The sequence below is a fragment of the Vanellus vanellus genome (assembly GCF_965231255.1).
Source record: "Vanellus vanellus genome assembly, chromosome: 10".
Taxonomy (NCBI): domain Eukaryota; kingdom Metazoa; phylum Chordata; class Aves; order Charadriiformes; family Charadriidae; genus Vanellus; species Vanellus vanellus.
In genome coordinates, this window is record NC_138915.1 from 6,906,695 (window position 1) to 6,919,894 (window position 13,200).

General features: G+C 44.1%; 1 protein-coding gene across 2 annotated transcripts in view; it reads right to left on the reverse strand.

Annotated features, from left to right (window-relative positions):
- Positions 1 to 13,200, reverse strand: part of GRIA3 (glutamate ionotropic receptor AMPA type subunit 3) — a gene marked incomplete at its 3' end in the record, with an annotated part of 157,666 nt that overhangs the window by 35,070 nt on the left and 109,396 nt on the right. For both annotated transcript variants that reach the window (XM_082488327.1, XM_082488328.1), the window contains exons 11-12: positions 8,758 to 9,134; positions 1,111 to 1,309 (exon numbers count right to left, since the gene is read on the reverse strand). In XM_082488327.1, coding sequence (XP_082344453.1) covers positions 1,111 to 1,309; positions 8,758 to 9,134 — 576 coding nt within the window. The remainder of the gene's footprint in view (positions 1 to 1,110; positions 1,310 to 8,757; positions 9,135 to 13,200) is intronic.

Here is a 13,200-nt window from a genome sequence, read left to right on the forward strand (position 1 = left end):
TTCACTTTCAGCTTTACATCAGATTTATACATGTATGTATGTGTGTGTGTCGTCGTGTACTGAAATTTTAAGCAAATTCAAGGAGCCATTAGTATTTATTTGAGGAGCCATCAGTATTTCATCAGCCTACAACAGCACGGGTTTTTTGGCTCCCTCCTCCCTCACACTTGCACCTGGCCAGTATGCGTGACAGGCAATAATTAGTCCTGCAGCACTTACCACTTTTCTATATAAAAAAATGTTGGTTTGAATGGCATCTGATTGGCACTGCTGAGAGAGGACCAAGAGCTCCCTGAAAGGGCTGAGCGTTTCAGTTCGCCCCTGGAAAGGCCAAAAATAAGACCTTTTCAGGCCGCAACCTTTTTAGATATATAAAAGTGGCCTGAGGTCACATTTAGAGTTTTTAATGACCCCACCAAACTCTCTGCAGTTCAGCTTCTGGTTTGCCAAGTGGAGAAAGAAAGGACGATCTTAAATAAAAGGTTATACTCTCCCCTACCCCCAAATATTGCAAACCCAGCATTTCCCAAACCAAGGTGAATACACACCAGGGTTATGGGGTACAAAATTTTCACCCTACCCGCTCGATACAGGCACAGCCAGATGCTGGCCAGCGATGAAGACACAGCAATAACAATTGCAGCAATCAATGCACCATAGAGAACCGAGCGGCAGCACACCGCCTCCCATCCCCCTTCTCATTCTGGCAAGCGAACACCGATGTCGGATGGCGTTACTGGCTGCCAGCTGGGCAAACTGAGCAAGTAGGTCAAGAGCATCACTCCTCCAAGAGTTTTCCTTGCTAATATTCTGCTAACGACTGCATTATTGCTCATCAGACCCAGGTTCTGAAACTGGTGTTAAAAAAAACCCTTCCCATGATAACAGAGGTCAGGTTTTCCATCTCAAGATGTTTCAGGTTGAGCAAAACCAACCATTTTTGATAAAAATGCCTTTTGATATTAAAATCTGCACTCAGGCCCGTCCTGATTGCACAAAGCAGCTCTCACCAGAACAGCTATTACAGTTGGGTAAAAACAAATGACTGAAAAACTGTATATTAAGTGCTTACAGTTTAGAAAAACTCTAGTGGAGATTTAACAGACTTACTCTAAAGAATTCTTTGGTTGAGCCTGAATCCAAAGTGCCGTAGGCTATTTCGGTTTGCTTAGCCAGGTCCTCTGCGCTCTCTATGGGAGAAACCATCCTTTCCACCGTAAGGAAGGCAGCAAGATTAGCAGTGTAGGAAGAGATAATGATGAGAGTGAAGAACCACCAGACTCCTCCGACAATTCGCCCTGAGAGAGATCTATGGAAAAACACACATCATCAAATTGCTTTGAAGACATTCCTTGTTTTTTTTTTTTTTTTTCTTCATTGAAGAGAAATTTGCATGCACAACCCTTTTGTCCAGGTCCTCCAGTTGGACCGCGAGCCAGTTCCTGATAGCCTTCCTCAGGAGCGCAAACTTGGCGTGCACCTGGGCTTACCTAGTTCAACTCTCTCTCCAGTCTTTCAGTGAAAACAAGGACAGGCAATTAAGAAATAATTCATCTGAGCCAACCCCATCGGAGGCTTGGAGAGGACCAAGCTCTTCTGACTTCCACAGACCCTTTGCCGGAGAAGTCTTTTGCCAGGAGACTTTTGTCTTCTCTGCTGGCCCAGCCCTTCCCTGGGGCTGGATGTGCCTGCTGCCATGTGCCACATCGTGTCTCTTTGGGGGCTGCCCACTTGGAGGACACGAATGTGCCTTTTGTTGCACTGACTCCCAAAATGTAAAATGTAGTAAATGGCAAAAAAGAATCTGAGTAAACGTGCAAAGGAATAAAACAAAAACGATCCAGTATCCCTCTCTGATCACAACCTAGCAGGAACTGCAGACCGAATCTGCATATTGAAGTGAGGAGAGAGGCTGGTTTTTTTATGTTTTATGTTAATTAAAATTTGCATGTTGCACTGTTCCAAGTCAAGCATATTCCTGCTTTATAACCACCAGAGCAACAGAGAAGGAAGCAGAAAAAAATTTAATTGTGCTGGGTTTTTGTTGTTGTTGGGTTTTTGTTTTGTTTTGTTTTCTAAAGGATATCATAAGGACTAAAAAAAAGCCTATTTGTAAACATACAATTACAAAATCCTAGTGGTCAGGAGGTTTAGATCCTGTCAGTAAGAGCTCTTGATGCTTTAAAGCAATTGAACATCAGGCTCAAAATGTTTGTTCGGGGCTGAAGGATGCCAGTGCCACGCCACTCAGCCGGGTAGGGAACGTCCCCACCGTGCACAGCGCTCAAACACAGCACGTTGACCAGGAATCATTTCAGGAGCTCAGACGAAGCTATTGCGTATGTTTTCCCTTAACTCTACTGATACCAGTAGAGGAAGAATCAATCCCAGATACATTAAATCCGTGGAACCTGGGTGCTGAAGTCCTCACTTTGCGTGAAGGGAAGAAACAGAAAGCAAGAAAACTCTTACCTGTTTAATTGTTTCCTTCAAGCCCCTCTGTGCCATCCCCAGACAGTGGGTACAAGTTGTCCTACCAACAGATGGAGACAGGAAAAAAGCGAAAGTCTCGTGACGTGCCCCCACCCACCCACGGGAGGGGTTAGCTGGTGAACTGCCTAGTCTCGGCCAGAGCCTGAGACTGCCTGAGCCATTAAAAAAACCCCATTAAATCATTAAGAAAAAAAGAAAGAAAAAGAAATCCATCGAACATTAAAGAACACACCAAAGAAAAAAAAAATTGCCAACAGAATAAAAACAGAGAAAGCAATCTGGAATAGGTTGGAGGAATGTGGAGAAACAAAGAGGTGAAGCACTGCTCTTCTCCACTGTCCTCTGCCCAAGGAACTGAAGCAGCAGCTCCCGCCGAGGGGGCAGATGCAGACTGGTTCCTATGGATTACCGCATGTACCACGTCCCAGCGCCGTTAGCACCCCAGGGACTGCGGGATCACGTCCGTACCAACGCGCAAGGTGGTTCGGTTCAGGTGGTTGCAAAGCTTAGGGAAGCTTGAGGAGTGAAGCATCACCTCTTTGTCCATCAGGAACAATGATGTTTGAGGTGTAAACTCTGGGAGACACCTCCATCGCTCTGGCCTACGTGCGCTTCCTGAAGGCAGGCACACATCCCCTGGATCACCGACAAGTGGAGGAGGCTTCCCTGCCTTTCTTGAGGGCCTCCCAAGAGGACAAAAGGCTTCCAAGTTTCAACCCGGGCTATGCTGCACCTGTGCTGACTAACAGAAGGCTACTGAGTAAAGGTAAGTTGCAGAAATACAAATCCAGAATAATGAAGTCAGTCAAGGAATCTCTCCACCTCACTCTACATTCTTTGTGGGTATCAAGTGAGTATCTTGGGAATTCATAGATGGCTAAAGTCCTTTCTGGCCAGCTCCCTTACCAGTTAGGGTCTTGGCTTTAGCTGCTTTGTAAAACTCAGTGCCCTACACACCGAATGAGCCTCTTCCATCGGCTGATGTAATTTTAGCCAACTACAAAGCAGTGCCTGATGAACTCATCGTGTAAAGCTCCCTTTGGAGCCAGTGGAGAGAAAGAGGAGACAGACATCCTCAGAAAGAGATTTATCTCACTTGCTGTAGCGTGGGATAAGTCTGAAGGTGCCCATCTGTCTCATGACGTTGGAGGGAACCGAGATACCTAACTATAACACAGCCTATTGCTTTTAGATGGCTACACCAGGTGAAATTCATCTCCCTTTTGTTCAGACCTTCACTACACACTTTCCATCTTCAGAGAAGACCTGGAGTTGAGTTCCTCCTCCCTGCAGCGAGGTTTCAGAGCCAGATTGAGCAGAAGTCTGGCTAGCAGGTACGGCAGACGAACCATCCACTTGCCTACAGCACGACAAGCTTTATCTGGGGTTTCCAGGTTACCGTGGCCCTCTTGCTTTACAGTAGGTCTTGAAATAGGAAGATGAAAAGAACTCTTGCCAGGGTGTTTACATAAATTCAACGGAACTCTTTGGAACAAAATAGTCTGTGTTCAGTGTCCCTATAGTTTCCCATAGGAAATGTCTTACTTGCATTGGTAGCTGCCTTTTCTGTTAGCAGGACAGATGGGTGGCTGGGATGAAGATGTTCGGAAGACAAGCATTTTCCAAACCAGAGAAACCTCAAGCTCGCACTGCTGTAACAATGAAAACTCCGTGTCGAGCCGCATGCTCATACAGCATACTACACACAGAGAAAGGTAAAAATATCTTGCCCCAGAGATGTTGCAGCCTGCACGAACCAAGTCAGGCAGATACAGGACCAAAAACGGAGAGCAGCTGAGGTGCAGGGGAAGGTGGGCATGGCTGGATCCCTTGATGAAGGCAGCACTTCCCCGAGGGTCCTACGTGCAAGAGAGGGCTCTTGCTAGACGAGGACCAGAGCTGTTCTCAGAAGGGTTGAGGTGACTCGAAAGAAAAGCGCATGTTGCTACAGAGCTGTTTCTCCCAGAGTCTTCCAATGGGCACGAAAAGGAAGACTAAACAGCTGCTGCTTCGGAGCAGCCTGGGCTGACATAGCTGTAATTGGTGGTAGCAGAGAATGGGGCAAAAGAAAAATAAAACAAAGCACAAAGCTGACACTGAAGGAGAGGAAGACAGACAGACAGAGGCAAAGAACAAGAACACGGACGAGCATGGCCTGGCAGCCTCCTTGTCCAGTGGACCCCAGTTCCCCCCAGTCCATCTGCTGATACGAGGGCTCCTTATACCCACTGCAGGGGCTGGTGTAGAGGGATGCGGGAGAAAAAGGGTTAGTAGATAAACACCGGGCTGGTAATAAGAGAATACTCGTATGGTTTGCACAGAAATGTTTGTCCATTACTCAGATAATAATTACAGAAAAATCAATCACAGCTTTTAATACCAGCGCCTCTTTTTCTGATGAAGTCATACCTGTCCAAGTGTGCGGTGTTATAATTTAAAAACAAACAACTAATGCTTTATCCCAACACGTCGTTTTCCAAATTACCTCAGTAAATAGATACTTTACATGACATTATTTTAAAGTGAATTAGCGTGTTAACAAAAGAGAGGAGTAACAAAGACCTGGAATAACAGAATTATAACTCAATTATCAAAACAAAGTCAGATGGTGTTTTCAAAAGCAAGTAAACAGGAAGAGTGCATACCTTGAGAGGAAATTTAAAAGGAAGCATGGAGTCAAATGAGAGCAAATTAGTAACAAGAGAAAAACAAAATAAATATTCAAATTCACATTCAGTTTCCAGGAAAACAACACATTCAAACAAGACCTCATTTATTTACCAAAATAGCTTCAATTTTGTTTCTACTCATGGCCATAAAACATATTTGATTTCCTATAGCACACAGAAATAATAAGCTTCTCACACTACTCAGTTTTTAATTGGGCTCTTCTGATCGATACCAGACGGCTGTTATATTGACAAATAGCCCTGACCAGCTCCGGTGCAAACCCTCCTTGTCTAGAACCCCTTCAGAGTCGGAGCACGGGTTACCCGGCGCCCACCAGGCTGCGAGCGCGGTCCCTTGCTCGCGCGCCCAGCCAGCCCCTGCCTCTCCTGCCGGCCTCGCGCCGCCGGGCGGCCCTCGCCTCAGCTACCCAGACACAACACGATAAATAAGAGCATCTAAAGCGCTGACTTGAGATGCTTCCATCATAGGAACTGGCAGTGGGAGTTTCAGAAATACCTACTTACGCAGCTCTCACTGCTGTTTTGAAAGTCCCACAAAGTCATTCCCATGGCCTTTAATAGGAGTCTCTTGAGTCTTCTGCCGTGGAAACAGGGATCTAGAAATACACCCTCTTAAATGACCAACCTCATGAGATCATTTTTAATGAACCCCCTGTCTTCTTCCATCAGCAATTAATTAATCTAGCCTCTTTGTTCCACGTGAACAAAGAACAAAATGAAAATACGTGCCCTCATAGAGATTTCAGATATTTTCGCTCAGAACAGTGTTACAAATTTGACTGTGTTTTCTCCCGATTCCATTTGCTGTACACATCTTACATTAAAGCGAGTTTAATAATCTACTTTTGATCCATCAAAAGTGAATTTTCAATGCTTTAGCTCACTATGCAGAAAACACAGCAGCCTTTGATAGCAGAACAAAACCGCTGGAACAAACGCTGATTCCATCAAGGGAGGCACTAACCCCCACCCTTTGGCTGCTATCTGATTCCATTTAGACGACTCCTATTAAATACAGAGAGGAGAGTATAGGGATATATCCTCTGGAATATCCACACAGCATACTCACCGAGGATAGATCTAACTAGTCATTAGATGTCACAGCTGTTCCACACAAAGGCAGCTGAAAGAGCCTTTATCAGCAAGTACAAAAGTGATCTCTCCAGACTGCTTGTCGGCATCTCTCTACAAGTGCTGTACGCTCTCACATAAGAAATTTATTCAGACAAAACTCACAATGGAAGAATGAAGCCCCTTTTAATGGCAATAAAATAGTATGAAACATTCATATAATCAATGTACTGTGAACGGCATAACCTTACAAAGATACGGATTAAGAATGGAATACTCGGGAATAGTCCCTTCTACGTAAAAGAAATTTGACATTTAATCAACTTAAATCAACATATTGGTCAAAGGAACAGTGTTTCTGGAATTTAAACGAAGGTATTAAATTTCTCTTTTTTTCAGTAACAATGCATGTAACTGCCTGGAATCCGTTATCATGAAAGATAACAAAATAACTGGACAACGTCTTCAAACGAGGGCCATGTATTATTGCTGAGCTAATAGCTTCTGATGGACAGGTAAAATAAATAGGTTTACCGCTGTCTCTTTTTTTTTTGTAGGTATTTCCAAGGCACTTATCGTGGCAGTATTGGAAAACAAAACCAGAGTATGTTCTACTTGTTATATAAGGTAAATAGCTGAACATGTCAAACAGTCACATGCGAGCTTAACAAAAATCCTATGCGCTCCTATTTAACTGTCAATAAACAGACCTAGCGGAAACAGCGCAATGCCTGCAGCTTTCCATGTGATGTCCCAGTGCTTATTTCCCGGTCTTTTATATTGGGCACACACACGGTCAACAGCAATTTAAATGCTATCACTACTCATCACCTTTAACAGCAAGCAGAGAGGCAAAGTTGCAATACAGGATTTAGGCACAAAGCAGAAACACAGTGTGTAAACAGGAGGAGAGGGCTGACGGCTGTACCTGTACAGCGGGGCGGCACAGCCAGACGCTGCTAACTGCGGAAACTAATGCGCGCTCACATCCAGGCAAAAATGGGTGCGTGCTTTACGCAGGGTATATATGCATCTGTCAGTAAGTACGAACTCGAACTGCTGCCATCAAGACTTTTAAAACATAGGCAGGACTTGCATCAAGTACCAACAGACACACGCCAGTATCTCTGAAAGTCCTGGATTGTGCTACGATCATTAGGAGATTTGAATGTGCAGTAACTGTGAACTTAAAGGATCATTTTTACATTGTAACAGGTAAAATCGCGATCCTTTCCATGAAACTTCAAAGAAGTTTTGTCACTTGCTTTCACAGTGAGGCTACTCAAGACCCCTACCGCTATACGGACCAGGAAGACCTGGTGACTTTTCAACGCTTCAGGTATTGAAAAAGGTACACAAATAGGGAGATTGACAAGGTGTACTTTGAATATAAGCACTTAGTTAGGAAAGATCTGTCTCTCTTGCTTTAATTAGCAACCTTGTTAAAGGCAACGACTGCGTGCTGTTTGCACTAAGGTATTAATAATCAAAATAGCTGTAAACTGGTTATTAAAATATTGTCATGCAAAATGTAACTAGTGCTCCATCACTAAGAAACTAGATAATTTTACTGCTTATCGCAGGCACATCACCAAAGTATTTTACCAGTGTAAATGTAGAAATATTATATATTATTCAGAAAACATTTGTGGTATGCATTGTTCAGTTAGAGAGAACTTCACCATTCTCAAGTGGTTTTCAAAATGCTTCTTTAAAAGAGAAATATAATTCTACAATAGTTAATACCAGTGCTTTCCGTTAAATTGCAATTAATATCAAAGACGTTTTACTACCGCCTTATTCAGAAAGACTGTCTTCACGAATAAGAAAACTCTTTATGGAAACTGGCAATGCTTATCAGACCGTATTGACTATGAACACAGGGACAACAGATTCGACTGGACTGAAATAGCGATACACATACAGGGTAATAGGCAATAACTGTTAGAGGGCACATATGGGGACCTGAACATACGAAAGACGGTGGTAAGCAAATTAGTAATAGATGAAAGGATGGTTCAAGAAGAACAAAACTAGAGAAATCAGGCACAAGAGCAACTACAAAGACTAGCAGAAGCCATGACAGGAGGCGAGGTGTTTTAAAGTGCTGTTGCATGTGACTTTTTTAATAAACGATTCTTATTGTGCAAAACAGAATATGTTATATGCACCAAGGAGATGACCGTAAAATGAGATATGCAGCAAAAACACGGTAGCCCTCCAAGCATTGCTGAAAACAGAAAACCCTATGCATTTTACAGCCTCAACATGGTGTATATAAGTTTGGCAGAAATGCATAAAGGGCATCATAAGGCAATGCCAATCGCTCTGGAGGTGAATGTCAGCAAGCATGGTGGCTTGATGATGGTGCTTCGCATTGAACGGAATGTCAAAACGAAAAATTTGGAACTAAAAAGAAATTTGAAAAAGTAACATATATGCACCATGGCATCAGGAAATGACCATAAAATGCAAAAAGGTGATGGAGTGATATGGAACAAACCTTGGAGAAATATCGCATCCTTGCTGCATAAAGGCACCCAGGGAAAACCAAAGGCTGTTAAATATTCCAAACTCATTTGGAGGGTCAGGAGGATTCTGAGGGTCACGTGGTTCTTCAGTGCTGTCTTCCAAGTGCCATTCGTAAGGACTGAATCTGCTGACTAGGAAAAGAACTACGCTGACGCCAATGTAAGCAAAGACTATACACATCCAAATTTCATAAGCCAAAGGATCCAGGAAAGAGAATACGCCTGGTTTAGATTTCTGAGGCTTCTTGATCATGATGGAGATGCCCAGGCTCATAAAGGGTTTGGAAAAGTCTATGACTTCTTCTCGCACCAATGTTATGGTAAGGGGGGCAACAGCTATATCTGCTCTCTGAAAAGGGAAAACAAACCCAAGTTAGTTACAAAACAGTTGCAACATAATCGCAATCTATAGAGTCTCAGGCTAACGAATCAGATAAATTACAAGAGTGAGCAGGAAACATTTTCTTTGCAGCCTATTTTGTAGTCACTGAAGTTAAGGACTACGTGATATTGATAGAAAATTACTAACAAGAAAAACTACAGTCAAATCTGTGCAAGGGCGGATTATGTACCAACAGGTATTTATATTTCTATTAAGTTAAAATGTACGAATAAACACTACACGAACTGGACAGTGAGATGGCAACTAAAATGATGTCACTTTCTAGTAACGGTCTGTATCCATTCATGTGTCTTGAAGACTTTTGGCAAATTGCGTGTTTGCTTAATTTTAATTTTATCTTTTCCATTCTTTCAGCAAGTTCTCTTGCCTTACTCATCAGTCCAGGATCTTTAAAAGGAACCTAAGAGAAGTAATCAGTCATTGAATTTCAGCTGCATCTGGGCACTACCACTCCTTTGAAACCCCACTGCTATAAGGGATAGAAGACGTTAAAATAGTGGGGTGATGGGAACCAGACAGCCCACCCTTTCTGCGGTCACTGAAGAACCACAGTACAGATCAGAGTCCCCGAGAAGTAAATAGCCTGGGTTATCAGAGAAGAATGCAAAGCAGTATTTTTCAGTATAATGTATGCCACCCTATTTTACAGAACTTGGCTCTATAGATCTATAACATAGACCGTGCTCTGGGGCTGTGTCATCTGGAAGCACAATCTCATCGCATTGCATCTGTCATTCACCAGTGTGTTGGTATATCCTGACCCAATATCCTTCCCTTCAATCAATACATCTTTCCTGGATTCCAAGGGAGGGTAAGAACATGAAGTAAAAAAAAATTACTTTGCTACCTGATTAAAAACAACATTCTGGAATAGATTCTCAACATATTTAATTGTAGCTGTATTTCCATGCCAGAAAGATTCAAGTCATGCTGTTTAGATAACCTAGCCTTGATTCAGTTGAGTACTCGAGCAGGTGTCAGCATTTGCAACTGAGGGGATTACAGTGTTAAAAAAATGAGCCCTTCTTGTTTAAAAATTATCGTTATGAGAGTCTACATACCTACATACACTTTTTGTAATCTTCTATTTTAAACGCTTTAACTATTCATGTTATTGATACTTTTAAAGATGGCCTTTCATTGGTAATTCAGAATTTCAGAAAGAAAAAATGATTCTTAGGGCAAGTTTAACTTACCAGTACCTAAAACACCGTGCACCTTTTAAATCAGATTTTTGTTTCCCACTAGTAAGTATGTTTCTCTTGCTGGTGGAAAAATAAAACCTGATTAACTAGAAGTCTGAATAAAATTTAACAGGAAATGTTAATAAGAAGTGATTAAAATCTGTGCCATAAAATAATTGAATATGCCTTTATGTAAATCTGATGGTGACGTACGTGACTTTCATTAGTGTCTGTTCCTCCTCCTAGACAGTTGGTTTGATTTTTAATTTTTTTTTAAGTTTAATAAGCCGAAATGGTGAAGGCTTCTCATCAGGTTAGTCTCAGCATCACAGGCTCTGTGCCGGCGGGTGCCTCGGTGGCTCTGTGCAGCCGTGCCCGCGGCGCCTCCCCGGGGTTTTAAGGCTGCGGCGAGCGGCCGACCTGCCGGGCTGAGGAGGCGCAGCGAGGCGCGTTCCCTCCAGGACCCCTCTGCACACACGACCTCTAGAATCGCTCCAGCCACTCAGGAATACCTCTCGACAGCCTGTACTGGCACGTGCAACTACAAGGTGCCGGTACAAGTTCACTGCTTGGAATAATCAGCGAACCCACGCCTGCGCAGGTAAGGATGCCATTCGGACACCGCAGCCCTCGGTGCGCCCTCTCACAGCCCTCCTCAGCCCCTTCAGCCGTTCACCTGCGCTAGGACACTGCCCTTCCCCTTGGCTGACCGCGCTCCTCGAGGAGAAAACCCGCACCTGATTTGTGGTCACTTACTGCAAAAGTTTAGCTTAGCGCGGCTTGAATACAAAAGCTGAAAACGCCGGCGGCCTTTGGACGCCCGGGTGTTTACTGGCTCTGCAGCCGGATGTGCCAATCACCTGCGTGACACAGACACGGGGGGACGCGGGTAGAGTGTGGTAAAGGGACCGGACGATGCTGGGACTCATTCACTGATGAATTCCCCGCAAACATGCGTTTGTCTTGCAGCTGCTGCTTGTTGAGCTACTGTTAAATATTAGATGTCTGCACTCAGTCAGTACGGGACGCACACAGAATATCAGTTTTAACTGTAGTCGGAGCCCACGGCTGGCTGGGAGACAAAGCGCTTTGACCACGGCTACTGTATTTCGTGTTGAACTAATGAGGTACTTACAAATTAATCCTGAATGGATCAGGACCGCTGCAGAGACTTAGCAATGGTTCCATGCGAACCGGAGGTTAGGTGGGAGGCAGGTGCCCTACTGCCTGGCGCTTCCGCACATGGACAGCCACCCTCGGAAGAGCTCGTCAAGGCAGGAAAAGACTGGTTCAGCTATAAGAGCGTTTAGTTTCTGTAGCATTTTCCCAGAGTTGGAGAAATTTAATTCTCCCAAAGTAATATTTTAATTGCCAAAATAGACACAGCGGAGCTCTTCCTAAGTGCTGATGCAGCGCACAATAAAGTCTGTATCTCCTTCATGAGCAGTTGAGCTCATGCAGGATGTTCCTGTGGGGTCTTTGAGGGGATGAAGCTGATGCTGTGCTGAAGCACAGACAAATCAGTTTTTAAAGACCTGGCTGTTACCATGTCCTCATTCATATCATACAGCATGGATTTCTTTGTAAACGATTGAAAATTGTATTTAAATATTACAAGGGATACAAGTATTTATTTTTCTGATACATTTCTGTCTTCCTGCCTTCCTACCATTTTTGATAGGTGTTCAATACATTGCTAACACCAAAAAACACTCTCATGCCTTAAATGAATATGGCAGGAATTGTCTTCTGCAGAGGGAGCAAGCGTGGGTTCAGACACAGGGTGTCCAGAAACCATTGACAATCAGCACTGAGAGCGGACCAGACACAATCCAGCGCCCGAGCCTGGCTCCCCACCACTTCCCTGGACATTAGTTGTACTAGAGAGGTTAAAAGCCAGACTGCTCTTTGCTTAGTTATTTAGAGTATTTAAAAAGGAGAGGGTATGGAGAGCTCTAAGCACCCTAAAGGATCATTAATAATTGCGGCACGGTTGTGAATTTCCCTCCCTGTTATGGCTGCAGATAAGCAGAACCCATAAAACTTGAGCTCGATTAAAAAGAACAGAACCACAACCACAACCACAACCATGCCATTCCCTCTGCAGAACTGGAGGGGGGTTTAAGAACCTCAACAACTAAGCTTTGCTAATCACTCATGACTAATGGTGTTTCAAACATCATCTTCACTGCATTTGAGCCGGGCGAGAAATGTCATGGATTCCTCTGAGGCTTGTTCTGTCTTTGCCTACTTGTGTGGGAGGGACGGATTTAGAGAGGACATGCAGCACAGCGGCTCTACCCACTCTGTTCAAAGCTGACCCAGGGGGCTGCAAACCTCAAGACTCTGAAGGAGAGGCAGAAAAAATCGCAAATGGAAATATTCCTCTACATGGAGAAAGAAAAACCGTAAGATGTTCCACCTCTGTAATCCAAAAGGAGGGATCGAATTCTTCTGCTTACAGACCTAAAGATGAGTCTTCCTAACTTCAAAGCCGTGCACTAGAGACAGCAAGAGATACCAGCTACGCTCCTGCCTGTACGTGCTTCTGGTCATGCATGCCTGCCGAACTGAAAACTTCTTGGCTAGTGTGGCGCTTCTCAAGAAGTGGGTCTGAGCTACAGCCACTCTGCAAGACCGCTGCGTGCCGGGAAGCCAGCCAGCGCTCGGACTGCGTGCAGAACGAAGCAGAGGGACACTGATCGGGAGCCAAACCTCCAGGCACCCCAGCAGCGCTGAATGCAGGTACACAGCAGCGTCAGAAGAGCCTGTGCTGGAATGGCGACTGACTCTGAGCATATTTTAGGACTTCTCAACGCAGCCTGAGG